Consider the following 27,288-nt stretch of genomic DNA (forward strand, 5'->3'; position numbering starts at 1 on the left):
TGGGCTTCCCACGGGGTCACAGCCTCCTTCAGGCACATCCACCTGCTCCAGCGTGGGGTCCTCCCCGGGCTGCAGGTGGATATCTGCTCCCCTGTGGGCCTCCATGGGTGCAGGGGCACAGCTGCCTCACCATGGGCTGCACCAGGGGCTGCAGGGGAATCTCTGCTCCGGTGCCTGGAGCACCTCCTGCCCTCCTTCTGCACTGACCTGGGGGGCTGCAGGGTTGTCCCTCTCACATATTGTCACTCCTCTCTCTGGCTGCAGTTGTGCAGGTTTTTTTCCCCCCCTTCTTAAATATGTTATCCCAGAGGTGCTACCACCATCGCTGACAGGCTCAGCCCTGGCCAGCGGTGGGCCTGTCTTGGAGCCGGCTGGCATTGGCTCTGTCAGACATGGGGGAAGCTTCCAGCACCTTCTCACAGAAGCCACCCCTGTAGCCCCCCTGCTACCAAAACCTTGCCACACAAACCCAATACAATGTCATGAATTCTCAACAGAAGAACCCATACTGCAATTTTATGTATAAAATATGTAACCCTTTTCTAAAAACTGCCCTGCGGTCTATGGCAGAGTATTTCAATGCCCACTATCCACACGACTCAGCCAGTGTTCAGTGCTGTTACAGAAATTCCTGGGCTCAGAGCAATCCACTTAGGGACATTACATCCCTCAGAGCAGCACAGAGAGAAGATACTCCATTAGAAGACAAGCAAAGAATTTGGGTTCCCTGACCACACCAGCCTTTACCAGGAGTCTTCCATGTCAGAGTGAATCCAGACAGACATCTGGCATCTGCCAAATGCCACTGAACCTGGCTTCTGATTTCTCCTTGGTACAATTGTTACACTGACCAAATCACTTTCACAGTGATCCCAAACTGCCTCAAAACATGAAAGCCACTCCTGCAACAACTCTGTTTCAAAAAGATTAAGCTCCATTAACAAATGGAGAGTAAGCATATTTTCATAGCTTTTATTGACATTTAAAAGGATTAGAATCAGAAATCATTTTGCATGTATTTTTAAAACTCAGGTCCTTCTTATAAAGGTGCATAATTTGAAGCATCTAATCCTGAGTTTGAGAGATGCATATTTGCCATTTACAGAGCTCTTTCTGGATTTTTTTTCCCCTCTCTTCCATTATGATAATCAATGTTTGTATAAAAACATTTTGGATCATATCTCATTTACTTCATACATGATCTGCATGAAGTTTAGTTTTCTGGGATTTATTTCCTCTATGGCATATATATAACTGAGACAAATTCACTGGAGCAGAAGTATGGAGTTCTAGTAAGTATCAGAATTCACTTTACTAATTAGTGCCTGAATTAAAATCTCCTTGACATTGTTTCTTTAAAAATAGCAATGGGCTTAGAAAGCAGACAAAACTTGTTTATTCAGTGGACTTCTCACTGTCAAGACAGTTGCCTAGAATTCATCTGAATATTCTAAATATTCATCTAAAGTCATCTAAGTATATATTTAACTTAAGCCTAGGGTAAAAGTGAGTGCAATGCAGCTTCTTCAAAACACTGAAGGAGAATTTCCTTTGGTTTTGCCCTTTCGTTTCACTTATCTTATTGTCAGTTATTTCTTTGCTGCTTGGGAGAACTCCTTCCCACCTCTTTCACTTCCCTCTGCTTTCCCTCTGCCACAGATGGGGTGACATAGATGTGGCTCTTCCATCCAGCCAAAAAGCAAGATCCATCTTCACCTCCTCAGCGCAGTGTGTCTGGTGCAGGTGGATGGCTTGTATGCTCAGTCCTGTGTCTCCCACTGTCATTCCTGACGCGGCCTAAACACAGAACAATAAAAAAGACCCGCAACTGCAAAAGACCCTGCTCACTGCTGCTGCAAACCAGCTTCTTTTCACATTTTAGTGCATTTCCAGCTCTGATTTTGAGTGCTTCCAGCAGGGTTGCTTTCACTGCTCCTCCTGGAAGACTATTCCCCAGCCCAATAAATCTCACTCCCAAGAAACCTCCTTTACACATGTCCCTCACTCCCAAGAAACCTCCTTTACACATGTCCCCTCCTGTGCTTGCAGCACTTTTCTAATCTTGGCCTAGAACTAGTGGAACAAACGTCTTCTTCCCCACAGAGTTTACACAATAATGCGATAAAAATGCAGAAGCTGTGTGCTCCGTCAAGTTACTTTCACTCATCAGGAATTTACGTGATACCAACTTGTGTGTTGCTTGCAATAGATGATTTCTAATTTTAATAAATGACAACTCCACCAAAGTGCAAAACCATCCAAAACAGATAATATCGTTACAAACTTCATAGAAGACATAAGCAAATAAGTAAAGAAAATCTTTAGTTAAACTGCTGACACCAAGACTAAGTCTGATGGGTCTTTTTCCCCCTGAATTTGGCAGACTGGTTACAGACATCTTGCCAGCGCCTGGTCTGTAGCTTGTATTTCCTTTCTCTTTTTAAAAGACTGGTAGCTGCGTTATTTTAGACATTGTAAAAAAGTGCTTTTGTTTGCATTTTTCTTAACCCAGCTTGAGTTAAGAGTGATTTCAAAGTAACTCCTAACTTGCTATTAGGCAATTACCTTGCTATTTCGAGAGAGCGTGCCACCTTCCCTCACCCAAGGATGGGCAAATCTGCAGAGCTGCTGGCCTCCCGGTGCTGCCTCTGTGGCAGGCACTGAGTGAAAGGCTTTATTTGTCCTCATGGAAGCTGCAAGGGGAGAAACTTTCTTCCAGGGTCTGGTGATGATCAGGAGAGCTCTTTGACACAGAACCAAAAAGGGCAGGTAGCACAGCCAAAGCCTCAAGCTCACCCCAAAGTCTTGCACCCCTATAGTTGAAAGTCATTCCTTCACTCTGCTGTTTCCCTCCAGATTCTGCACTGCAAGGGTATAGCTTTCAGATGCTGTTTCTGACAGACCACTAAATGCACAGGCTGTAGTACAACGCGCTCACGTGCCACCTGCCCGGTGAGAAACACCCATACCACAGAGTGAAATGGGCGTTGTTGGCTTGTGAGCCAAAATCACCTACCAAATCATATATACATGCACTAGTTCACCTTGTGAAGACCCCATTAGACAAATCCCAAGTTGACTATATAAATAAGAGAAAGCTCTGAAAATTACTGCATCAATCCTTTGGAAATCTTTCCCTCAAATGATTTTTGCTATTTGCAGATCAAAAGCCATTGTTTATCTCAACTTCCAAAGAATAAGGCAAAATTCATAGCAGATGTGTTTCCAAAGGCTTAAATAGCTGGGTGGCAGCATATTTTTTGGATTTGCTATTCGCTAAAATAAACATGGTGTGAAATATTGCCATTCAGTTTTGTTTGCAGCAAGGCATAACAGGAAGACACCATTATTTTTTTAAAATGTTCAGGGCTCAAAAGTCAAAAGGCTGGAAGAAAGATGCCGTGCCCCTGGAGAGATGTTACTCTCCCTCTCATCTCCCTCCAGAGGATACAAAGTTGAGATTCTACTCAGAGAAACACAGAGCGAGGTGCGTATAGCCCACGTAATGAAAGCAGCATGCCACGCTTCATCCCTGGGGCTAGAGCAGTTCATATCATGACTTGGGACGTCCACTGGTCCCCAATGGATTACACTTTCTCTGGCTGTGTAAGTAAACCAAATTGTTTCAAATCCAACCCTTCTGAGCTTGCCAAAACTGCTTTTAATCAGAAAAAACCCACCAGAATTATGCCTTGTAGACACTGCCTTTTCACGCTGCGCTTTGGTAGCACTCATCTTTTTTCAGATAAAAATTTCACAGTTTCATCGGTGGTTTAAACCACTGACATTAACTGTCAGCCCTGACACTGGGCAACAGAGGAAATAAAAAAGTGGCAAGCAGGTGACTGTTAATTATCCTTTCACTCACAAAGTTTAAATATAGCTGCCTGTGTTTGAACACAAGGAAGGCCTGCAATTAGGACACATTCAACTGCAAATGCACCGCAACCCCTTCTTTCCTGTGCTTGTTAGCAGATACAAAACAATACTTTCAACACCAGTTCTACTTGGTGCCTGTAATTTTCTTGAGTACTGTGTATATTAGTCACAGCTGTATCTTAAAAGCTTCGATTCTCCCCCAAAAACAGAAAAAGCAAATACATGTGCTCAATGTACTCTTTAGGGCCTGGTTCCATGAAATACTTCCTTATACATCCTTATTCTTTCAAGAAGGCATTTGAACCTTTAAAGAATTTGATATCCAATGATTTAGCCATGACAAAGTAAAGTGGCAGTGGTTACATTTGCCCTGTATAGGTGGATGGGGTCCCTTAGAATAATCACATTTCTGTGCCAGGGAAATTCTGACACTTCTCTGCTGCTTTTGTTCCTATTACTGCTCTCCAAACTAGAAGAAAAAAGCCTCCTATATCAAACTTCCATATGGTGAAAAATTCTAAAAACCTTAGACTGATTTTTTGAAGTGACAATTTACCATTTTCAAATTTTGTCAGGTATTTCTCCTGAAAATGCAGAGATGTGCCTGAAATCAGGATTGTTTCTACAAAAAAGTGGATTTTCACAAAACTCTTATTTCATCAGGATACATTTGTATTCAAAGAAACTTTAGCTAACTTAACAACTTTCAATAATGTAGGGATCATGCCAGACTTCAGCCTTTTCCTGATCCTCACCACTGCACCAGGCTTTGTCTTAAAAAGGCTCTGAAGAACTTCTCCTCCATTCCTAACATTCAGCAACCTTTTTTTTCAATTTTTCAGAGTTCTTTTTTCCTTTCCCAATGAATTCCTAAAACTGAACAAATCTCTGCTTGACCTGTACAAATTCTGACCTTTATCTTCCTGTGACAGTCAGAAAATAAATTCAATGTTTGCAGGTTTTGAGTCCATTCACATCTCAGTCTCTGGGGTCAAAGAGCCTCCAACATCTGGGAAGCACTGGAGTGCATCAGACTTGAGTGGGGAGGACAGAACCTAACGCATACGCAGCCAGACCTAGAGAGAGGATCATCAAAAGTGGTACGTAGGCTATTGACACAATGTAAATGAGATTTATTAGAAGCTGTGGAGAAGATAGAAAAGAAGCTAGTAGGGGAGAGGGGAGTGAAAGAGTGGGGAGAAGGTGAAAGGAAGAAAGAGATGTACTTCCAGTATAGTTTGGGTAGGGACAACTTGGGTAAAGGTGCCAAAACTGAACTACCGACTGATGCATCCGGTTAACAGAAATAGTGTGTGGTACTGTGCAACTGGACAAATTCCCCAAGTGGCAACCAACACAATTTGTGTGTGACACTGAAGTCATGTCTGGAGTTGAAGGTGAAGAAGAAGTAAGTGCTTTTAATAGGAGTCCACTTTCCCCAAACAAGTTTTTCTTCTTGATACTGTAAATTGTGCAAACATTAAAAAATGTAGGGCAAGCTGTAAAATACATGTTTAATTAAAAATAACCATGAAATGCTACATTTTCTGAAAAATAAGACATTTAGTAACAAACATGACCATTATTTCAAAGAGAAGCCATTTACGCACAGTATTTTAGCATGTGAAGAGTTGCCACGTTGCCACCTCTGGTAGACGCTTCCTCTTCCACATTTCCCTCCCAGCTCCCCACTGTTCGGCCCTGTATTTCTCTGAATGTGGCCAAGAAGTTTTAACCACAATATGAGAAATGGGAAGAGCAATCCAGAACGTGCCAGAAATATATAAGAAACACGAGAGAGAAGAGAGAGGGTAAGAAAGTGTCTTACTGCCAAAGCATGCAGTGGTTTAAGTTGCTTTTTAGCTCCACTTTGTTATAGAGTCCTCTACCTGAGAGCACGGCAGACTTGCAAGGCATAGTGGCTTTGAAGCTTCAGACTTTATTAAAGCAGCGCCAATGCTTCTGAGCCCATTATACTAAGTACTTGATACTGATATAATTTACTAATATTTCACTGCTTCAGCCTTTCAAAACTCAAAAATCCTAACAATACTAAAGGCACTCATAGAATTTATACAACACAACATATTAAAAGTCCAATTCTGCATCAAAACTGCATGATGGGGAACAAGTTTTCTCAGCTCACCGCCGAGGGAAGTGTTGACTGCCTACAAACTATGCTTGTATTTCAGGAAGATCACAGTGCTTTCCACATGAATGAAAAGCAAGAGCATCCCTTGTTGTGGTGCTTTAAGACTGACAATTTCAAAGATGAAGTGAAAAGTGATTGAACTTGGAACACTGAAGCCAGGATTTTCTATTTTCTTCTAGATATTTTTCCTTTTGTGCCACTTGGTTTGTACCTGAAAAAAAACTAACTTCTCCATCTCTTAAAAATAGCAACATGCTAGGTAAAATGCTAGTGGGAATAAATAAATAAATAAGTAAATAAAAGATTACCACTGAAGATATCTTTGTCTTATGCTAAAACATATTCAATGAGAACTACCAAAAATTCCGAAGCAAGACTAATACTGGTGTTATTGAAAACTAAAATCCTACAGAATTTCTGGCACTGAAAAGATTCTGACCTCAAAAAGCAAAAATAAATAAAAATGCAAATTCTTCACCAATCTTTAAAAACCTGCCAACTATCCCCAGCCCTTTGACCTTAAATAGTGCCTGCTTTTTCAGGAAATAACAGCAAAAAGAGCAGGAGGGGGAGGGGGAGTGGGGAAGAAAGATAAATGATTTATGCTAATGATGGATTTGACTGATGAACCATTTAGGTTTTAAAACCAAAACAAATGCCTTTTTGGAACAAGTTGTTTACATTCAGCAAGAGAAGGAATAAAATATCTTCTTTAGCTCCTCTTTAGATCACTTCTTCAGGCTTCATACTTGACATGCGGTCTGATATTAAATGGTTACTTGCTAGAAGCCACACATCAGCAGGAAGCGCTAAATGCCAGAGGGCCTTGAGAAACTAAAACACACACAGTTGCAAAATGCTGAACAGATCCCACAGTCAGCTACTGATTAGTTGCTGCAAAATACACATTAAATCATACACTGTGAATTTTTCTAGTCCAATTTTTACTTAGTCAACCATGAAGATTATTACCACATTTAGAAAATACTTTTTTTTTTAATCCTGAGCTGAAGTCTGAATATTTGATTGTAAAGTTGTCCCAGAAACTGGGTCATGTGTAAATGACAGATAGTATAGATGGTTTGTATTTGTAAATCATAGTGTTCCCTGTGTTCCCAGTGTTCCCCGTTTCAACACTTAATCAGGGTTAATATCAAGAATGTATCCCAGTTATTCTGCAAGAGTTGGGTGTGGAATAGTGTCTTTTAGACCAGGACAAAACCAGCAGATTCTTATTTCGTATGTAATATTGTATAAATTCATATTAGAAACAGCTGGTGATATTCTGGCACACACTTCTTCCCTGCACGCCCACCTAATCTTATAAACTAAACCAGTTTTCAGGCAGACTTAAACTTTATCAATGTATGCAGTAGAAAATGTTATATGATTCCTGGTATTTTCCTCAGCACACTTCTGAAACTACATGTAAGGATGACTGGAATGAGATTTAATATTATGGGATGATGGTCTAAGTGTGTTTCCAGATTATGAAGAAGTAGATGTTTCAATTCCATAAGCATATGCCAAATTTCATATGGTTATGATTGTTGCCTCCTTCTGAGAGTTCAAATTTTTAAACTGATGGGAAACTCTCAATGTGGACTTAGGGACAGGATGCACTATTTCTTGGTAGTTACAGAGTTGTCTTGAGTTTAGTTTCCAAACCCCGAACAACTATGATTTGTCTTAACTTCTACTATAGTTTTCTACCCCAAATTATCTGCTTTGGGCTTCTTGCAAAGTTCTGTATTTTAATTTATGTTGCAAACAAGTCCTGCTTGATACAATGGAGAATCATGCTTTCCCGTAACTCCCCTATTTTCATATACTGTACCAAAACTAGATGCTTCAGTTATGAGTGTTCTTCCACATCGTGAGGCGGCTCCCCCCTCACCCCCATCTGATGACTGAAAAATGCCATCTTTCTAACCACCCGCCCAAAGCACATCTGATGTCTTCTTCACCAACACTGAACTCAACTCCCATAGACTTTGGTAGGACTCTTGCTTGGTGGATACAGAAATTGGATCCAAGAAACTGGAATCTGTAGCCATTTTGGGAAATACAAGTGCAGAGGGAAATACAGGCAAACCTTAACAGCTACCTATCTACCTAGCCAAAAATTTATCTCTTTTCCTAGTTCCCAAGCCCCCAGATAGTCAAGTCAATCTCTAGATAAGAGTTTTTTGGGTTTCACTCTTTCTAGATGCTCAAATGCCTCCAGGTGTCAAACCCACTTTATTTCCATTGCATAAGCCAGAAAGTTTGTCCTTTAAGAAGAGAATCTGACATTTGTTAAGTTTGCAAAGTGGAGCACTCTAATAATGAAAAGCTCCAATAATTCCAAAAATCATAAATTTTCTTCCCATCTAACATCAGCCACTCTGATCACTACATGAACTCTTCCCTGATTCTTCACTGAGGTGGGTGAGTTTAAGCCATCCTTTCACCCACCCTATTCTGGAGTCAGCTGCAGAAGGAATCCTAGCTGTTACTCATTATCATTTTGAATAAATTAACCTGCAAAGGACAACTTTGCTAGCCAAAAATTCCCAGAATAATCCTGGGATGTACAAGTTTTGAGGCAGGACTGTCATTTGCGCTCACCCTTTCACTGTTTGCGGCAACCCAGCATCTGGGGTGTAGCCTGAGGTATTGATGAATTGCTGTCTGAATTCCCAGGTAGGTTTTGGGGTTTTTTTTGTCTATCATCAGAAAGACACAAAAAAAAGCATGAAAGAAACAGAAACATGCATGAGGAGCTCACCTCTACCTGAAAGGTGTGCTTCTTAGCAGTGGAACAAATTACCTGAAACTTCTACTTCTTGCTGAAGAGCAAGATCTCAAGAGGAACTGCAACAATATGAGAGTGTCAGTCCCAGAGTGGAGAAATGGGTGAGTTTTTGACCTCTAGTCTGAGCAGTAAAGTTCCCTTTTCACTAAGATGTACCTCACCACAAACCTCACTACCTTCAGAAAAAAATGCAAGGCTGCACAGCAAAACCCACAACACTAAAAAGAGCACAAACTGAAAACTGTCTACATGGACATGCAGATAAAGAACGGGCACTGCGGTAGCTGAGGTTGGTGCCTGAGAGCTGTCATGAACAGAAGCGCCGGCATCGCATCACAACTGGAGCACAAAGGTGGCTAATATGAAATAGCAGCCTCCCCCCCAACCCTGCAGCCTGGGGCTCACCACTCATGCTGAGAGCTACCCTCAGCCCCATGGCCACCAAATCTAGATTTTGGAGAAGTGCTGGGAAAGCATTTGAACAGGGTCTTTATTTCAAATGCAGTTTGGTCCCCATCTGTGCTGGGCAAATCAAGAAACTTGGCTAACTTGATCCACCTTTAAGGTGGGTTTCAATCTAGTCACTAAATGTGGAAGGCTGCTTAAAGGTATGTAATTCAAGCAGCATTCTTGTAGTGGCTCTGATACTGCTCTGAAATTTTAGGAGAATGTTTTTTTCTTCAACAATCTCCTAGAGATGCTCTGACAAACTAGCCAGTTGTCAGGCGGGGCGTACCACGATGTTGAAGTGATGCACAGGCTACGTCTGCCACAGAGGCTCTGAACTTGACTGACATTGTACTTTTTCAGGATCTAAATTAAAAGTCTAGATCATGCCACTCTTAATCATGATGAGGATCACCTTATTCCTCCCAGGGTTTACCAGAAGTAAAGAAAGAGTTGGAAAGTAAAGGCCTGATACAACGACGGGTGAGGTGACAGCCCAGAGAGGGAAATGAAGTAATCTTCTAGCACTAACCATAAAAGAAAGAGCCAGCTTTAAGAAGAAGAAAAAACCTGAAAATATACTGTCCTCACAAACTGGACCGCAGCTGATGAAGTGAGATGCTGAAAAGTGACACCAGGAAGTTGCTACTTTCAGCATATGGTAATAGCAGAGGAAGGAGTGGGGGTAAGAAAGCACAGGGCAGCATAAACATGGGGACCACCGGACCAGCCTCGCTCTACTATCGACACACATACAGTACTGACCTAGAATAACAAACAGATGCATCTTATGAGCCGCTGCCAAAGCTGCTTTTAGAAAGGCTGTTATATTTCCCTTAGCTAGAAGGGTCTCTACAACTATTGCATCTTAACAGATCCTGCATTGAGAATGGTAGATTGGAAGGTGGTAAAATAAACAACAGTGTGAACTCTCTATAGGGGTACCAACGCCTCACTGGTGGAGCGCGAGGAGACGATATCGTCTGCTCAGCACAACTGGCATCAGGATCCAGAAAATGAAAACAAATACGCAACAGCAGCTGCAGCTTGTGACTTCAACAGTTGCAGGTGAATCACTCCAAGAACAGGCAGTAAGCAAACATTTTGCAGGTTATTTAAAATGCAAATTGTTTGTTTCTAAATGGAGCAGCTGAAGCACAGGTAACAGCTGATGTAAATGAGTGACCTACTTTAATCAAATGGTACAGCTAGAGAAAGAGGTAGAAGCAAAAATAATGATGTCTCATATTGTTTCTCTAAGTGCTTCACATTTCTGTCCCCATTATGATTGTTCTCCAGGTTAGTGGGGGAATGAAAAAGCAGGTTATTTTAATGGCATCTCAGTATAAAAACAATTCTCTAACCACCACATTAAAAATTAAACAGCTTTGCATCTTTAATGCATACTTTCTTTTTTAAGGACAGAATCAACAGTTGTGTGGCAGCATGTAAGTATTTTTATTGTGCCCAATGAGCAGCCGGAAAAAAATACAGGAAGCAGCAATGGAGAAAATACAGAATGAAAGAAAAGATGTCAAAGAAAACTAAAAACCAGAGAAAGCAACTCTTGTCACTTACTGGCAGGAAGCACATCCTCAAAATTAAAAGAAAAAAATCAGGTAGGGCAACAGGGAGGCCTAAATTTTGTGTGTAAGAAACTACAAATAAGAACACATCTTCGAAAACACCATCACTTTACCTCCACTGGATCTGCCAGTCTCTTGTAACGAACCCAGCTCATTGTTAGTAGTCTTTGTAGTTAAGCTAAAAACCAACATAGTCTAACACTGACATAGTCTCAATCTTGCCAACCTCTGTGGCAACCCCTCTGCGTCCAGGTTAAGGCATGTTGTGTACGTATGAAGTCGTAGTGCGTTGTTCGTGCGGCACTCTTCCAGACAGTGCTGAAATACACCTTACACCTAAAAGTAGTACTTTCTGATTTGGACAAATCACTGGAACCTCCCCCCTCCTCCCTGTCCCAAATGTCCTTCAACATAACTTTTAAGTAGACATGGAAAAAGGTAGAGCAGAAAATGATGCAGAAAATGGCACGTAGAGTAGTTTTTGCTTGCAGCCTCTGGCTCCACAAGCTGAATCCACCTGCTCCTATGTGACTGAGCAAGTTTTTGCTCCCTCTCTCCTCATCAGGCAGGCATAGCCATATATTTGAGCTCCCCCAAGCAAATGGTCTGCTTCATCTTAACAATCCCTGAGGAGCAAACGTAAGAGCACACTGTGGTCCATTGCAGACCCGACCACGCACTGTGCTGTCCTACTTGTGCTGCAGCACAGGAGGTTCCTCAGTGCACTCCGGAGCTTCCCTGATGGCATTGTGGTTCACGGGTACCTCTGTGCAGTAGAGTGTACAAGTGCATCCAAAATACCTACATCCCCAGGGACGTCTGTGCCTACAGTCTTGTTTTAGTCAGTAGAACAGGGCTGATTTGCAACTGGGCGAGCACACATTTTCAAAATGTTCTCAGCAGTATGGAGACCAGAATTTCATTTTTCTTAATACCCGACCTCAGGAAACAGCCTGAGTAAAGAATAGCCCAAATGAGTATGTATTTATTTTACTTAGAGCACTTTCAGATATCTGCACTATAAACTAGGACCCTGGCTTCCTCATTTTACACAGCAAAACTACTCCGAATCCTGCAAGAAGCCTACTCTGTCTCAGCTTCCACCCCCAAATCACCCCCTGTGCACTTGCAGTGGCTACCTCCTGAAGGAGGACGGTGGGATACCAACTCACGCATTTTTTTGCCTCGCCTGTTAGTGTAAAACCCGAAGGTGATGTAAGTGCATGAAGTAAAATCCTAATTTGCAATTGAAGCATAATGTGTGAAGGGGCAGGACGAGGAGTTTTGATGTCCCCGCAATACACGCTGAAGCCTTCCTGGGGCTCTTCTGCCCTTGCAGTCAGAGATGCTTCGGCGAACGGGTGGGTACCCAAGACTTTACTGGGGTTCATTTAAACCAGAGAACACAGGTACGAAAAGCCAGGAACCTGACTAACATCATCTCGATGGGTAGATCAAGCACCACTTAAGCCAGGGACCCACACTTCGGCCACCGAGAGAAGACAGTCCCAGGTCTGGGAGGGCAGGGCAGGGTGTGGAGGAGGATGTCTCTTCCCAAAATCCCCAGTTCAGCTCGGCTCCGGGGCTCAGACACAAGGACCCTCCCCTCTCTCCCCCTTACCTGAGCCGCCCACGTTGGACCGGAGCAGGAAGGTTCTCCGGGAGGAGGAGAAGGAGGAGATGTCGCTTTGGGAGCGGCCGCGGGGACCGGGCAAGGACCAGGCAGGCAGCGGTGCTCCCCCGGTGCTCCCCGGCGTCTCAGCCATCGCCGTCGGGGAGCCGAGAGGGGCAGGGAGGAGAGGAGAGGAGGGAGAGAGGCGGCGAGGGAGGGGAAAGGGAAAGTTTGCAGAGGAAGAGCCGCCCCTCGCCTCCGACCGCCCCGCCGGAGCGGGGCCGCCCAGCCGGGACGGCGACGGGGATTTTGGGTCTGTTGGAGCCTAAATTTTGTGTTTGCACAGGGGCAAAGCAAGGGGGGGGGGGGGTGCAGATGCGCGGAGGGAGGGGACGCGGGGGTCCCCCCCGCGTCCCCTCCCTCCGCGCATCTGCATCCCCCCTCAGGGTGTCTTCGTGCTCCCAGCTCCCGTCATTTCCAACTCCCGGGAAGAAAAAAAAAAAAAAAAAAAGAAAGAAAAAATCGGTTAAAAAAGAGCCGAGTAACCGACACCACCACTTCTGTTTTGTGTCACCGGGTGCCCTCCCTCCTCCCCCGGCCATCCCCCGCTAAACCGGGAGGTTGCACAAGGCTTCGCACCCCTGCAGCCGAGCTGGGAGGGTGGTGAGTCAAATCTACCCCCCCCCCCCCGCCACACACACACACTTGGTCTTAAGGTTTGGGTTGCAGGCAAGAGGCTTTTCACAACCAGTTTTACCACCGTGTGACTCAACGTTTTGGGAGGAAGGTACTCCTCCTGCCTTTCAAATCAGAAGCGGGAGTCACACCAACTTCGGCAAAAGTGAACCCAAGCCCCGTGGTTTCATTTTCTGGTGTTTGTTTTACAGATATGCTTTTATGACACGATTCGTCTTTAAAAGGATATGTAATGTTTTCACTGCTGCTTACAGGCAAATCATTTTATATTCCGCTGTGAATAACATCCTCGCTGCCCTGAAGCCACTGGCACAATGGCAAAGATAGACAGGACTTCACCCTGTGTTTTTAATGCATCCAGTGCCACATTATCCAGCTATCAAATATGAAAGTCCCATTCGGGCTGTATGAAATCATCTTAGCAACTACCACTCCGCAGGTCTGAATCAAATCCTATCGAGTCTGAAACACGTCCATGTGAAACTCAGTTACTGGCCTCTGCTTCCCACCAAGGAACCAAGTGCCCCCTTCTCAACAGCCAAGCCCCGTGCAGCTCCCCAGGCGCGGTGGTTTTGTGGTCTTCCCAGCAGTCACACGGCTCAGGCACCCTTCGCCTTTCTCCAAGCAATCGATCCAGTACATGAGTCTTGTATGTCAGCCATTAGACAGGTCAAAAGGTCTTTTCTGCTCAGCATCTCCCAGGGAATTGCCTTCATTCTTTCCTTCTTCCCTCCGCTGGCAGAGCAGCCTGCTCCTTCCCTAGCTGCGGCGAGCTTTCCCAGTGGGACTGTGCTGCGAGGGTGAGAGGCGGGGGCTTCTCTTCGCAGGGCGCAGCAGCGAGCTCCCCGCTTACAGACCTTCCCGCGGGGACCCGGTGGCTCCAGCATCGTGCAGGCAGGCACGCTGTGCCCAGGTTTAGAGAGCTTTCTGCAGTCGCCGATACCAGTCTTGAGTTATTCACAAAATCTTACAATGTACAATTTTTCCTATTTACCTTTTGCAGCTTGCATCATTACAGATGTGACTGTGCACTGAGGACCTTTTCCCTCACTGGAGATTTCGGTAGCTGTGCCTGTGTGAGCTGGTGACATTTTCTGAAGCTGTTTATGCCTTAATCAGAAGTGTACTCATGGCTGCTATTTACTGAACTGTTTTCTTCTACTTTTTTTTTTTACTTTTTTTTTTACTTTTTTTTTTTTACTTTTTTTTTTTTAATTTAAAGGATGTGATCAAGTTCATTACTGAAATACACAGTTCCTGCTCCAAATCTCACCAAAGTTGATGGCAGGTCACTGATGTCAGTAGGCTTTGGGTCAGACCCCTGAGTTTTTTTTAAATCATTTTTCCTTCAAAGTATTTTGAGCCACAGAGCAGTTCTAACTTTGGCATGCTGTACAGAATAAGCTTCAGAGAGTCTACTTCAGAATTCCCACATTAAGGAGCTGCTCAGTGTCTGCAATCCTTTGGTACGATCAAAAAGAAAAGGAGAAGATGAAGAAATCCAAAGATAAACTAGAAAAGATACCATAGCAAGAGGTCAAAGGCTTTTAAGGATTCCTTTTGAGAAGCAAAGTGACACCTAAAGGGGTGAAGGTAAAAGAAGACATAGAGAAAGTAGGTCAACACTGAATGTAAAAGAAATATGAAGAGGCTCCTATTGTGATATCAAAGTGCTTTTGTAAATCAGAGTAATGTGAACAGTCAGGCAGAGAGAATAATACCATGGAAGTCACAATGTTTTCTATCAGCCTGTAACTTAATACACTCATCAAGGTACGTGCATAAATGAAAATATTAAAAAATTATGTACTTCCTGTTTTCGCAGCCCTTTAGATATTTTTGGATGAAATGTAACAGCTGTGGTTAATGGCTCTGGAAACTGAAGTTCTGTTTCCATAGAGCAGCAGTAAAGTACACATCCTTCCCAGGTGGAGGGAGATTAATTGGGTTGTCTGCTCATTCATTTTCAACTGTTTTGATGAAATTGCCTAAGAAATTTCCGTTGGTGGTGATGATTTTGGAGCTGCAGAGCGATGAACATGGAAAGGGAAAGGGAAAGGGAAAGGGAAAGGGAAAGGGAAAGGGAAAGGGAAAGGGAAAGGGAAAGGGAAAGGGAAAGGGAAAGGGAAAGGGAAGAGAAGGGACGCTGAGCCACAGGTTGGAAGCAGGCGGGAAGGGCAAACCCAGCAGGCCGCCTCTGAAGCAGGGCCTGGCTGCAGATCCCAGGCTGGGGCTGGATGAGGCTGCAGATGCGGCAGACCCCGGCAGGCAGCTTTCAGGCAAGCGCCGAAGGCGAAGGGCAGCGCTGCCGGGGCGAGGAGGGCAGCCGGGAGCCACGCAGGGCCGGGGGCGGCCGGGGCCTGGGGCGGCCGGAGGCGCACGGTGAGGTCTTGGCCAAGGCAGGAGTCAAGATTTGATTTTCTTCAAATCCTTAAAAGCCAGGTGATAATTTGTGCTCGAGCAGAGCGATAGAACAGCACCGACGGGGGCGAGGCCCCCAACGCTCCTCCGCACAGAGGAGGGGAAGGACGCGGGGCTGCCGGCTCCGCCGGGCCTCGGCGGGGGCAGAGCCGGAGCCCCAAACCCGCCGGCGGCGGGGCCAGCCTGCCTCCCGGCCGGAGGGCGGCGGGCTCCGGCGGAGCGGGCGGCGGGGCGGGGAGAGCCTGAGCCCGCCCTGCGCCTCGGCCCGCCCCGCCCGGGCCCCCCCACGCCGGGGCGGCCGCGCAGCGCCGCGACCCCCGCCCCGAGGCGCTTCTTCCCCCGCCGCCCGCTGCCGCCGCCATGTCGGGCCCGCCCGGCCGCGCCGCGCAGCTGTTGCTGCTGCTGGGGCTGCCCGGGCTCCTGCCGGCCTGGCCGCCGAGCGTCGGCGGGCGGCCCCGCTACGAGCCCACCTGGGGCTCGCTGGACGCCCGGCCGCTGCCCGCCTGGTTTGACGAGGCGAAGTTTGGCATCTTCATCCACTGGGGCGTGTTCTCGGTGCCCAGCTTCGGCAGCGAGTGGTTCTGGTGAGCTCCCCGGCCTGGCCCTGGCCCCGGCCCCAGCGCCCGGCCCGGCCCGGCCCGCGGGCCTCCCCGGCGGCGGAGCCCCGGCGGCCCTGGGGCAGCTGGGGGGGTCGCACCGAGGTAGCTGCTGCTGCGGATGGGTCGTACCAGCGATCGGAGGGTTTGCTTGGGGCAGGTGGAGTTTGGTTTGGTGTGTGTGTGTCCCCCCCCTCGCCCCTTTGGTTTGGTGTGTGTCCCCCCCCCTCGCCCCAAAGCCATGGTTAGGTTTGAAGCCCCTCTGCAGACTGACCCCGGAGCTGGGGTGTGTGGGAAGAGGTTTATTTCTACCTGAGGCGGGTCAGTGAGACCATGGACTCTACGGCCGTTTGTGAAGGAAGCGGAGTTTGATGTGCTTCTGGCCTGTCTGCCCGTCTGTCTGCCCAGCCCTCTTGAATACGTTGGCTGAGCGAACCAGAGAGCTTGTGGAGCTGAAAGCTGTGGTTTCCACAGCGTTAGGCAAAGAGGCGGTTGAGTGGCAGAGGGAGACCTCTCCAGGGCCTCATGAAGGGGCTCTCCCCAGGCTCTGTGGGGACGAGCGCTGGGGATCTCCCAGCCTCCCCGAAAGAGCCCTGAGCAGCTCTTGCTGGAGGGCCGTGACGCTGTGGGGAGCGTGGGAGTCCATCACTCGCTCCCTACATCGCTGCCCTTGCTTGGCAAAGTGCCTGCAGTTTTCTCGTGCACATTTTGTGCTGTTGATGGTTTTCTTCTTTTTTTTTTTTTTTATTAAAGAGTGCTTTCCACTTAAAAGAACCTGAAGCTCTGATCCTTCAAATAATTTTATTTCAAAGGCTGAATAAAAGGTTTGGTTTGTGAGTGTTCACTGGTTCAGGCCCTTTGGCTCTAATTTGTTTGCCATCTTCTTTCCATGCTCTACCAAATACTTCCTGTATGGCTTCAAGTGAGTCACATTATCAGTTGCAGTATGAAGATAACAGCAGCTCTGTGGCAGAGCTCTGGTAAACCTTAAATGCAATATTTGTAAAACAAACCAGCATCAATATAAACAAACCACAGTTTTCTGAAGGCAATATTTGGCCTGCTTTTTTCAGAATTAGGTTCAAGAGTTTCAGCAATTTTTTCAAGGTAGACTCTGGTTACTAATTAATGACTTTTGGGGGCGGGGGCTAGCTTTGAGTTCAAGCCTTACTCTGAGTGCTGTGCTCTGATACTGGTACACAGATTCAGGCTCAAGCATTTTTTTTGTTGCTGTTGTTGTTCTAAAAAGGCCCCAGAACACTCTATGTAGTTGAAGAAGTTGGGTTTTTTATATCCCTGTTGCTTCCCATCCTTAGGCATGTGGCCCTGAAGCTGCCTCAGGGCTTTCTAGCAGTGTATGCAGTCAGATGACTGAGATCCTGTGTTAGCGGCTTCAAATGGAAGGTCATGGTCATAAACTCTGATATCATCCAGCCTGTCCTCCTTCGCTCAGAGCTGCATAATCTTGGTCAGGGTGTTTCTAGAACCTAATCCTGTCAGACTAGAAATGCTCACATTGTTAGCAAACCATGTGACAAAGGAAAAGAAGCAAGGATGTTATTTGTTTCTTTAAGCAATTACATACTTTAAAGTCAGAGGTTTTGGGGTTTTTTTTTTCAGGTTCTTTCATGGAGGGAGGCTGTCTCAGCTTCTTTCCCCCCCGCCCCTCAGCTGCCAGAGATTGTGTTTGTTTATGCTGGTCTGTTTGGGAAGGTTACAATAATATCCATACGTTACTGTGGTCTTACAGAACTGAGGTCAGAGCCTAGCTCAGGACGGGAGAGAGACACATTTCAAACATTCAGATTCTGGCCTGTTTTGTTCCTTCACTTTCAATTTGTTTTCATTTATGTCTAAATTTGCCAACAGGATTTTTGCTGCTTGGCTGCATTCATAGAAAGGTGAATGCTTTCAGACCCTTTTCCTGTATTAGCAGTCACAATGTATGTTGTTGTTAGAAGGTCTCCAGCAGTAAGGCTGTTTATGTGGTAAGGACTGTTGGATATTGTTTCTGGAGCTCCTCTTTCATTGCTAGGTAGAGGAGGGATGCAGCAGGTTGAAAATAACTAGTATTTCTATGGGTGATTTATGATCTCTGCTCATCATGAGGGTGACAGACCACCCTCGGACCACAGAGCAAAGGTCCAAACCTTGCTGTGGACTAGACTGCTTGGAATAGTGACAATACTGAATCAGGGATTGATGTGATGGGGAAACACAGGATAGAAACTGTCCCTGCCTTTGCTAGGTGGGATGCAAAAAGAGGTTGTCGGCTTATTTTTCCTTCTGGTTCCTAAATGTGTGTGCACCGGTCCAGTGGACCGAGGTATGTGTGTGCCTGCATGCTAGAGCCTGTGACTGAGGTGCATTTGTAAGTGTGTGGGGTTCTTTCAGAGGCAGGTTGTTGTTGAAGGACGTGCCTTCTAGTAGGGTGCCTTTGCTTCAGAGCCTCACGTGTGCAGCAGCTGCAGTGCTCTGCAGTCACAGCTCTCTCTGGGACCGTGGGCATCCGCTCACACATCAGGTCACTCAGCTGCGTTTGGCATAGAGGACTGTGGACCAGCGGAGAGGTAAAGCTGCTGGCCCTTACGCTTGTGGTTTGCAGGTGTTGCAGCGTGGGGGGCAGAGCGGAGATGCCTGATGGCTGATATGTGAGACTTGAGGAGGGTGAGTTGTTAGTCCAGAAAAAGTGCATTCCTCATGCCACCTGAGCTGTTTATGTGGACCGTGTCCTGTGCTCTCTTAGTATGGTTTCAGGATTTGGGTAGTCAATGAGACTGCCAAGTATAGTTGCTTTGTGATGTTGCTCTGGATGAAATCCTGGGATCTTTCCCAAGTGGAGTGCTTGAAAGAAGCAGAGCGTGAGGCAAGAGGACAGAGAAAAGGAAATCTTTGATAATTAATACTGTTACGTTCTGAAGAAGTCTTACCTCGTTGCCAGTGTCATGTACCTCCAGTGCATGTCCCTTTCAGTGTGATTGCAAAGAGGAGCTGATGATTTCAATTATCTTTTCTTTGTCTAAAAATACACCAGCAGACATGTTTTTGCTCTATATTTTGTAGGTGGTACTGGCAGAAGGAAAAGAGAGAGCCCTATGTGAAATTTATGGAGGCAAATTACCCACCTGGGTTCAGTTATGAAGATTTTGGGCCACTGTTTACAGCAGAATTCTTTGACCCCAACCAGTGGGCAGATATTCTGCAGGCTTCAGGTGCAAAATATGTTGTCTTAACTTCAAAACATCATGAAGGTAAGTGGAAAGTTGGTGAATGTTAGTAATTGTTGCATTTCTGTCACCAGAAGAAAAATCCAGGTGACTTTCCTGCCTGGATTTGGCTGCCCAACCCAGGCAAAGAGGAAGCAAACCACCCAAGAAATGTGCATGTGTTTTCCTGGCTCTTACGCAAACGCTACGACCATGAGGCTTGCATAGAAGGAGAAATATATTGTGTCATTGTTCTCTTGCTGTAGGTAGGACAGCCTGAAGCGGTGGGGGCAGCTGAGCTTCCTGCAGTAGCCATACTTTGGTTTTTATTGTGCAGTTTATTGCTCAAGGAACCACAGAAATGAATGCTGCACTGCTTCCTGTATGGAGAGCTGCTATGTACAGGCAGTTAACGAGCTCTGTAGGTTTCTCCAAGGAATTCAGGAGTATGTTCCAGGAGTCAGCTTCAGAGTTAGAAACGTACACAGGGTATAGCTCTTCCTGATACAGTGCATAGAAGCCAAAACCTTGAACCGGGTCTGGAAATTTACAGGCACGATTGATTTTTGGCACTGTAATTGTAAGATATTCTGCAGGGAAAAGTAAAGGAAAAGAAAGTGGTTCGTAGGAAACATGGTAGTAAAGAAAGTGTAATATACTAAGATGCAATATGACAGTACATCTAGTGAATGTCTGGGGAGATGTGGGTTCAAGACCAGCACTAGTAACTTGTGAATTTTAATCTCAGCTCTAACACACATAAAATCTTGATCCTGATGATGCCCATGGCGTAATTCCCAGTGACTTCAAAAGAACCATGATTCATTTAGTCTGTCCTGTAGCCTTGGGTATGAATTTTTAGCTTGTTTGTCTAGTTGATGCAATCACATGTATCCAGTTCACAAAAACATTACAAGATTTATTAGGCAACAAGTATAAAGCAGTTTGAAGGTGAGAGCGGAGCTTCTCTGGCAGTGGTCTGAGTCTGCAGTGTAGTAATACTTGTAAGTGCTTATGCTGGATTGCTGGATGTCTGAAACGTGAAATCCGTGCTGATAATTTAAAAGCTGTTTCAGGAGTTTTTGCACTCTGCTTATATACACGTACCGAGTAGTCAATTAGGCTGTTATAAATGTCAAGACAAATAAAAAGTGAACAGTTGCGTAAGATCTAAACAGAAGGGAGGAGAATAGTCTTTGAGTGCAAATGATTCTGCAACTGAGAAAGCATTTTTGTCTTCCGGTTGTTGAATGTGTATTCACAGTTCACGTTTGATACATTCAGTGAAAAGGTAGATGCCTCAAAAGTTGCTGTATTTTTGGTTAATTTAATTGGGACATATGAATGGAGTGAATAATTAAGGAGAAGGAATAATTACCCTAAGCAGTACAGAACTGGAAAACTGAATGTTTTATATGTATAAAAATATAAATGCATATGTGTATGAATAAAAAAAACCCCATAAACATACCTGACATGGTGTTCTGATGTTATGACTACTATCACCATGCAGAAACAGATTATAGGCATACTCTATACCATGATAACAATATTATTACATATATGATTTTTATTATTTTATACCTATTTTTTGCAACACACTTCCAACTACTTTCCAGAAGGAGGACATATAACTTCCCTTCTTCTGCTTCCCTTTCTTATCTTTTGATTTTTCTCTTTTCAGGCTTTACTTTGTGGGGGTCCAAATATTCTTGGAACTGGAATGCTGTTGATGTAGGACCAAAACGAGATCTTGTGGATGAACTAGCAACATCTGTTAGAAACAGGACTGACTTGCATTTTGGGTTGTATCACTCCCTGTTCGAATGGTTTAATCCCCTCTTCCTTGAGGATGCCACCAATGCCTTTAAGACAAGAAAATTTCCAACCAGTAAATCATTACCAGAACTCTATGAAATTGTGACCAAGTACCAACCAGAAATAATTTGGTCTGATGGGGATGGAAACGTGCCAGATACTTACTGGAACAGCACTGGTTTCTTGGCTTGGCTGTATAATGACAGGTATGTAATTATGCTGGTTCAGCTCCTTATCTGAAATTCTGCTCTGTCTCTAGTTTGTCTCATTTTCTGTATATTTTGTGGAAGCTGTTACCCCTACTTATGAGAACTTAACTAAATACTAATTTTCCTGAATATAGGATCTAGGTCTTCCCTAGAACCATCAAAGCTTGCTTTAGAAAAAGACTGTTTCATACCTTTTTAACCACACTTGCAAATTTATCAGTTAAGATGTTATTGAGTATTCTATCTAATCATATTCTTCCCTAAGTATTGTTTGCTGCACAGACAAACAGGATAGCAGGATAATTTGAGAATATGGGTACACTGTTGTCATCGCAGACTGAACATCTGGCAGTGGATGTGAAGTGCAGGCTGATTTCTGGCAGACCTCCTGTGAAAGTCTGCAGCATATTTCCCTAAGAAATGCTGATCTGGACCTTTTACTAGGAAAGGATGAGAACAGGATTCCTGAAATTGCATGTAATCTAATTGTAATAAATGAACAGTGCAGCAGTCATCCCCTGTGAGGGAGGGGTGTGTGTGTGTGGGAAGGGATTACACTGGCTGTGACTGCGTTTCTTAGAATAAAAATCATAAACCGAAAATTTCTCTGTTTCCAGTCCAGTCCGGGACACAGTTGTGACCAATGACCGCTGGGGAGTTGGCAGCATCTGTACACATGGTGGCTTCTACACTTGTAGGGACCGGTATAACCCCGGCCACCTCCTGCCTCACAAGTGGGAGAACTGTATGACTATTGACAAGATGTCATGGGGGTACAGGAGGAACGCACAACTTGATGATTACCTCACAACCGAGGACTTGGTGAAGGTAGAGTGGGACGAAGGAGTTGCCTGCAACTCCTGATTCTCCCTCCTGATCATTATATTGTGCTATATAACATTTCAATTGCATATCTAATTTTATAAAAAATACTATTTTAATTGAATAATGAAATAATCGATCATTTTGTACATTTGCAGCCTAACACTGGCAGGATGGAATGTCCATGTAATCCTTACTAATTTTAGAGAAATGACTAAGAGAAAAATTGTCTAGTAAAAATTCAGTCAGTTTCTTAGAAACTGTCTCCTGTGTGAGTAACTGACCAAAGACTGATCTGGGTAGACTCATAATTACTTTTTCTACTAAGTTTTTCTAGTAACTGCACCTAAGTTGATGAGAAGCAAACAGCTGCAGCTTCCCAGTTCCTGTTTAGGAGCTCCTGACTGAAGGCTGCATCTTTTCCCCCTTCTAGCCAGAAAGTTTCTAACTCTGAATAGTCTTTTTACCTTGTAGCGAGAAACTGTCCTTTCATCCCACTTCATTTAAAGAAAAAAAGCCGACACACTCATTACAGACATAAACACTATGCAGATAAAGGCTATGCAGATAGCTGGTCTTAATAGAACATTGATTCCCTTTTGCTAGTCTAAGGTATTAAAAATAGATTTGAAGCTTAGGAAAACTGAATGAAAGAAAGACTGATCAATCTTTCAGATAAATTAATTTAATTGCAAAATTCAGCTAATGAGGGGAAGATTGATTGTTATTGTTGCTTAATCCAAATCTGTTCCTAGTACTGTCCTTGCAAAAGATAATTTCAAATTGAAGTAACCTCTTTTCAGAGGCAGAAGGTTTAAATTCATTCAGTAGCTTGAGGAACAGACAGCTGGAGACAGACTTGTGCATCTCAGTCCATGATCTCTGGAGGGCAGTGTGGATGTGAACACAAATATTTATGGACTCTGTAGAAGGCTTCCTAGTGTTTTACAGATGTCTGTAAAATATGGAGAGCATCAAGCAGAGGAAGGAGGAGGGAGTTGCTTCTCTCAGCTTCAGTCAAAAAATGAAGTGGCATCTATTAGCCTTATTCTCCTCTCATATAGAGAAGTCATCTATCCATTGTATCGGTAAAACCCTCATGGAATTCCCGTATTAGTTGAAATATTAAAAGGTTGTAGCATCTGATTCTAATGTAGATTCAGTCAGACATATTGGTGCAAAAATGTATTTTGGGCTGTTTTCTGCCATAAAAATTGACAGTAGAGCTTTGTTTTATGGGAGCTTAAATTTTATATTGACTGTTTGGGATGACCCCAAAGTCTAAACATGCAGCAGTAACATAACTCGTTCAGTTCATCCCTCTGAACCAGTGTGCCTGGCTTTAGAAAGAACTTCAAATATATGATTTCATTAGCCCTAACCATATGTTCTGTGTATGTGTTTAAAAACACTTCAGCAACTTGTAGAAACAGTGTCTTGTGGAGGAAATCTCTTGATGAATATCGGGCCCACTCACGATGGTCGCATCGCTGTTATATTTGAGGAGCGCCTGAGGCAGATGGGTGCCTGGCTGAAAGTCAACGGAGAAGCCATCTATGGAACGAAACCGTGGAGAGCACAGAACGACACGGTCACACCAGAAGTGTGGTAAGGCTACTGAACCAAAGTGTGGGCTGCGTAAAGCAGCAGCAGTGTATGTGAAATTTTGAAATTCTTAATGACTTGATGCTACAGAAATCACCATCTTACTTTGTATGCTGTGAAGAAAGTAACGCTTTTGTCAAACAGTTTAAGTCAATGCACATAAAAGTGTGTATAAAACTGTAGGTAGACAATGGGTGCCAGAGAATGTAGTTTTGGGATGATGCTGATGGGAAGGTTGCAGGTGTTTCCTTAGTGATCTTGTGCTTCTTAGTGTAGCTGGGAACACAAAATACAAAAAAAAAAAAAAAAAAAAAAAAGAAAAAAAAATCCAGACATATAAAACTGCTATGGTGTCTATTTGTACAAAGGAATGCTTGATGTCACTGTCTAGAGAGAAAATCTAGAAATCACTCTAGCATATTCTACATTTCTTTTTAAGGTAAAAATGCATGGGAAGATAGCAGCAATTGTTTGGTCACTAAATTCAGCCAGTCTCTGGACTCTCCTCTGCCTTTGTGCCTCACAGCTGCTGTAACGCCTTGATGATCCATGAGGGTTCTGGTCTTGACCCTCTTCTGTGCCTCAGTGGGCCTTTTTACTCCTATTCCCAGTAAGATTTGGCTATCTGGCCTTAGCCTTGGAATGCTGAACTGTTGACTCTTTAGTAAGACCACTTCCGTGAGCAATAAAAAATTGTAACTAAATGAAGGAAGGAGGGAGGAATAATGTTTCAAATGTATGCCACAAGATTTCCAAGGACATGCTGTAGATAATGTCTGCTGAAATGAAATTTTTAGAAAACTAGCTATGCAAGGTGGAAGCTTCATTGTTGCAAATACTCTTGTTAAATTTTTTTAGTGGAATGTCTGTATGTTTGTGTAATAGATGTGAATTACCATATTTTTCTGAATATAACCCACCATTATCTGTTAATGATTCCCCCCGCCCTGCAAGTACCTCCTTTCTAGGTGGCTGAGCAGCAGTGAGTTGTTACATGCTTGCTAAAGTTACTACAGATGTTTACCTCTAAATTCAGTTCTTTAATAGTCTCTATTACCTCTAGTTTGTCAGAACATATTTTCACAGAACAGTACTTTATTAAAGGGTATAAATTGTCTGAAAAGATGGTTATGTGTTTGAAAATGTAATTAATGCCAACTTTTCAAATCCATTTTTCCCATCCTGAAAGCACTCTATATATTGCTTCAGAAAACTTACAAGGAAAACCTGACATGCATTTCTGTTCCCCTTTTCCAACCAGGTACACTTTCAGCCCTAAAGAAGGCAAAGTCAATGCTATCTTCCTTAACTGGCCAGACTCTGGGACTCTGGAACTTGGTGAGCCACAGGCTAAGCTTGGAGAAACACAGGTAAAGGACAACACCCACACACACACTCTCTCCCTTCACCTTTAGAACAGTGAGGCTTTTAACACACGGTGCAAGAAATCAACATACTCTGAAGGAAAACACCTCTAAGATTTGTCATGTTCCATCAGTGTTTATTTTAGTTTCTGGCATCTTTGGGAATGCATAACTCTTAGGACAGAGTACATTGGAAGAGACCCAGCAAAATGTTCGTTTTCGTTCAGGGACCTCCTTGTCATAGTCCTCCCAGTGGGATGTTTCTTCTCCAACAAAGTTAGACTGAATTGTTGCTGGGATATGTTTTAGCTTGCAAACTAAGGATCATAAAAAGAGGCCACGTAGCAGGAAAAAAAAAACCCTGCTGCCCCTCCTGTTTCCTGTGTAGACTAACTCAGCATGACCTTTCTCTATAAATAGCCATCCTCATGACTTTGGTGATATTGTAATTGCTGTAATGGTGCAGTAGTTTCAAGTCAAAGCCTTGCACAAAGAAAGGGAAAGAACACACAGAGGTTTTCATTGCCCAGGGATGCTAAATAGTAAGTCAGCGCAACCCTAGCTGTGTGTCTCGGAGCAAGCGGTGGTCAGAAGTTGAGGACACTGATGCCACACCTGCACTAGTGAGTAGCGTAACCCAATGGAAGCGGATTTATAGAGCAGAACAGCTGGTGCTCAGGACTTAGTATCAACACTGTGCACTTAAGGTGGGGATTCACTCTGGCTTAGCTCTGTCCTGGTCTCATGGATTGGATGTCCACTAGCTGCTGAAATGCATTAAGGGTGTTTCTAGACTGTCTCTTCTGGTCTAGTTCCATATGAAAAGAATCTAGTCAGTGCCAAGGCACCGCTGCGATAAGGGAGAAAGAGTAATTGCAGAAATGATGTAGATGCGTCTTGAATTTTGTAGAGGCATCTAGACTGTATGTGCACAAGAGAGTAATGTTCCTCAGGGGTCGAGATGGGTCTTCAGCTGCTCCACTATTTTCAGTATTTCACCAGCTAGCGTAAGAGTCTCACTGTAAAACCTATTTGTGTGTTTCTAGCGGAGAGGCTCTTCAGGCCAGGTTTTTTCTGAGATATCTGGCTGCACTCTGTAAGAAATACTGCTCGCTCAAGACTACAAGTTCCGCCATGGGAAACAGGCATTTCAGAAAAAGGTGATGCAGCACTGTGTACCGTGGTGCCTGGATCCCTGCTTAGACCCAAATCCCATCCCAAATACTTCTGAAAAGTGTTTAATGTACCTTTTACAGACCTAAGTGCTTCTCAAGACCCAACATAGCTAGCTTTATTACTTACATATCTACTTTGCAAGTATTTCTCTACTACCTTTTATCACTGTTTTATCATTCATTTGGTTGGTAAGTGGTGTTTAAGGATAATTGGATAGTAAAGTAGCCATGGAACAACATTTCTTTTGTTGATTTTGCAATTATATGCGCTTTGAAAAGGCACTGTTCTAATTATAGTGTATGTTTCTGTCTCAGGTGAAGCTGATTGGCTACAAGGAACTGCTGAAATGGGTTGCAGTGGGAGAAAAGGGAATGGTGATCGCTCTACCTCAATTAACACCTAAGCAATTGCCATGTCAGTGGGGCTGGACTTTGCAACTGACTGACATAAACTGAGCCATACACTGCTGGAGCCTTTGGGCATGCTGGTGGTTTGCCCAGTTTCTCATCAGTGGTTTCTAACTCTTACTTGCTTGACTGAGAAACATCAATAATTTCACTTTTTTGTGAAAGGTAGGCTGTTTAATATTAAAGATGGAATGGAATGAACCTCACATGAAATCTAGCACTAGATAGTTGAATCTCTGCATACAATTTGTTTCTTTGAACTTGTGTGAAAAACCAAGCATCTACCTTGACCTGTCCAATTTTTTAGTAGGTTTTTTGCAAGTTAGGTGAAGAACAGGGGAAAAAAAATCAGGCACTACCTTTTTAAAGTCATAAGAAAAAACAAAGCTGGCTCAAGCCAGGGTTCAAACATACAGAAGCTAGATTTCTTGCATTAAAGAAAGTAGACAACTGCCTGCCACAAAACCACACAGTAAAAACTGTCAGTTTTAGAGA

The 27,288-nt window shown here is 44.1% G+C and overlaps 2 protein-coding genes across 2 annotated transcripts in view; one reads left to right on the forward strand and one right to left on the reverse strand.

Annotated features, from left to right (window-relative positions):
• PHACTR2 (phosphatase and actin regulator 2) overlaps positions 1–12,627 on the reverse strand; it is a 141,966-nt gene extending 129,339 nt beyond the window's left edge. The window contains exon 1 of the mRNA XM_075707975.1: positions 12,483–12,627. Coding sequence (XP_075564090.1) covers positions 12,483–12,627 — 145 coding nt within the window. The remainder of the gene's footprint in view (positions 1–12,482) is intronic.
• Positions 12,628–15,950: 3,323 nt separating this feature from the next.
• On the forward strand, positions 15,951–26,841 carry FUCA2 (alpha-L-fucosidase 2). The gene is made up of 7 exons (XM_075707953.1): positions 15,951–16,174; positions 19,250–19,437; positions 21,077–21,416; positions 22,037–22,247; positions 23,659–23,849; positions 25,108–25,216; positions 26,701–26,841. Exons 1-7 carry the CDS (start codon positions 15,951–15,953, stop codon positions 26,839–26,841), a joined length of 1,404 nt encoding a protein of 467 aa, XP_075564068.1.
• The last annotated feature ends 447 nt before the right edge of the window (positions 26,842–27,288 follow it).

The sequence above is a fragment of the Pelecanus crispus genome, chromosome 3 (assembly GCF_030463565.1).
Source record: "Pelecanus crispus isolate bPelCri1 chromosome 3, bPelCri1.pri, whole genome shotgun sequence".
NCBI lineage: Eukaryota > Metazoa > Chordata > Aves > Pelecaniformes > Pelecanidae > Pelecanus > Pelecanus crispus.

Bases quoted from the DNA above. Each gene is read 5' to 3' on its own strand.
- FUCA2 (XM_075707953.1), top strand. From the start codon at position 15,951: ATGTCGGGCCCGCCCGGCCGCGCCGCGCAGCTGTTGCTGCTGCTGGGG. The intron at 21,417-22,036 runs GTATGTAATTAT...CTCTGTTTCCAG, and splicing joins GCTTGGCTGTATAATGACAG to TCCAGTCCGGGACACAGTTG. The intron at 25,217-26,700 runs GTAAAGGACAAC...TTTCTGTCTCAG, and splicing joins CTAAGCTTGGAGAAACACAG to GTGAAGCTGATTGGCTACAA.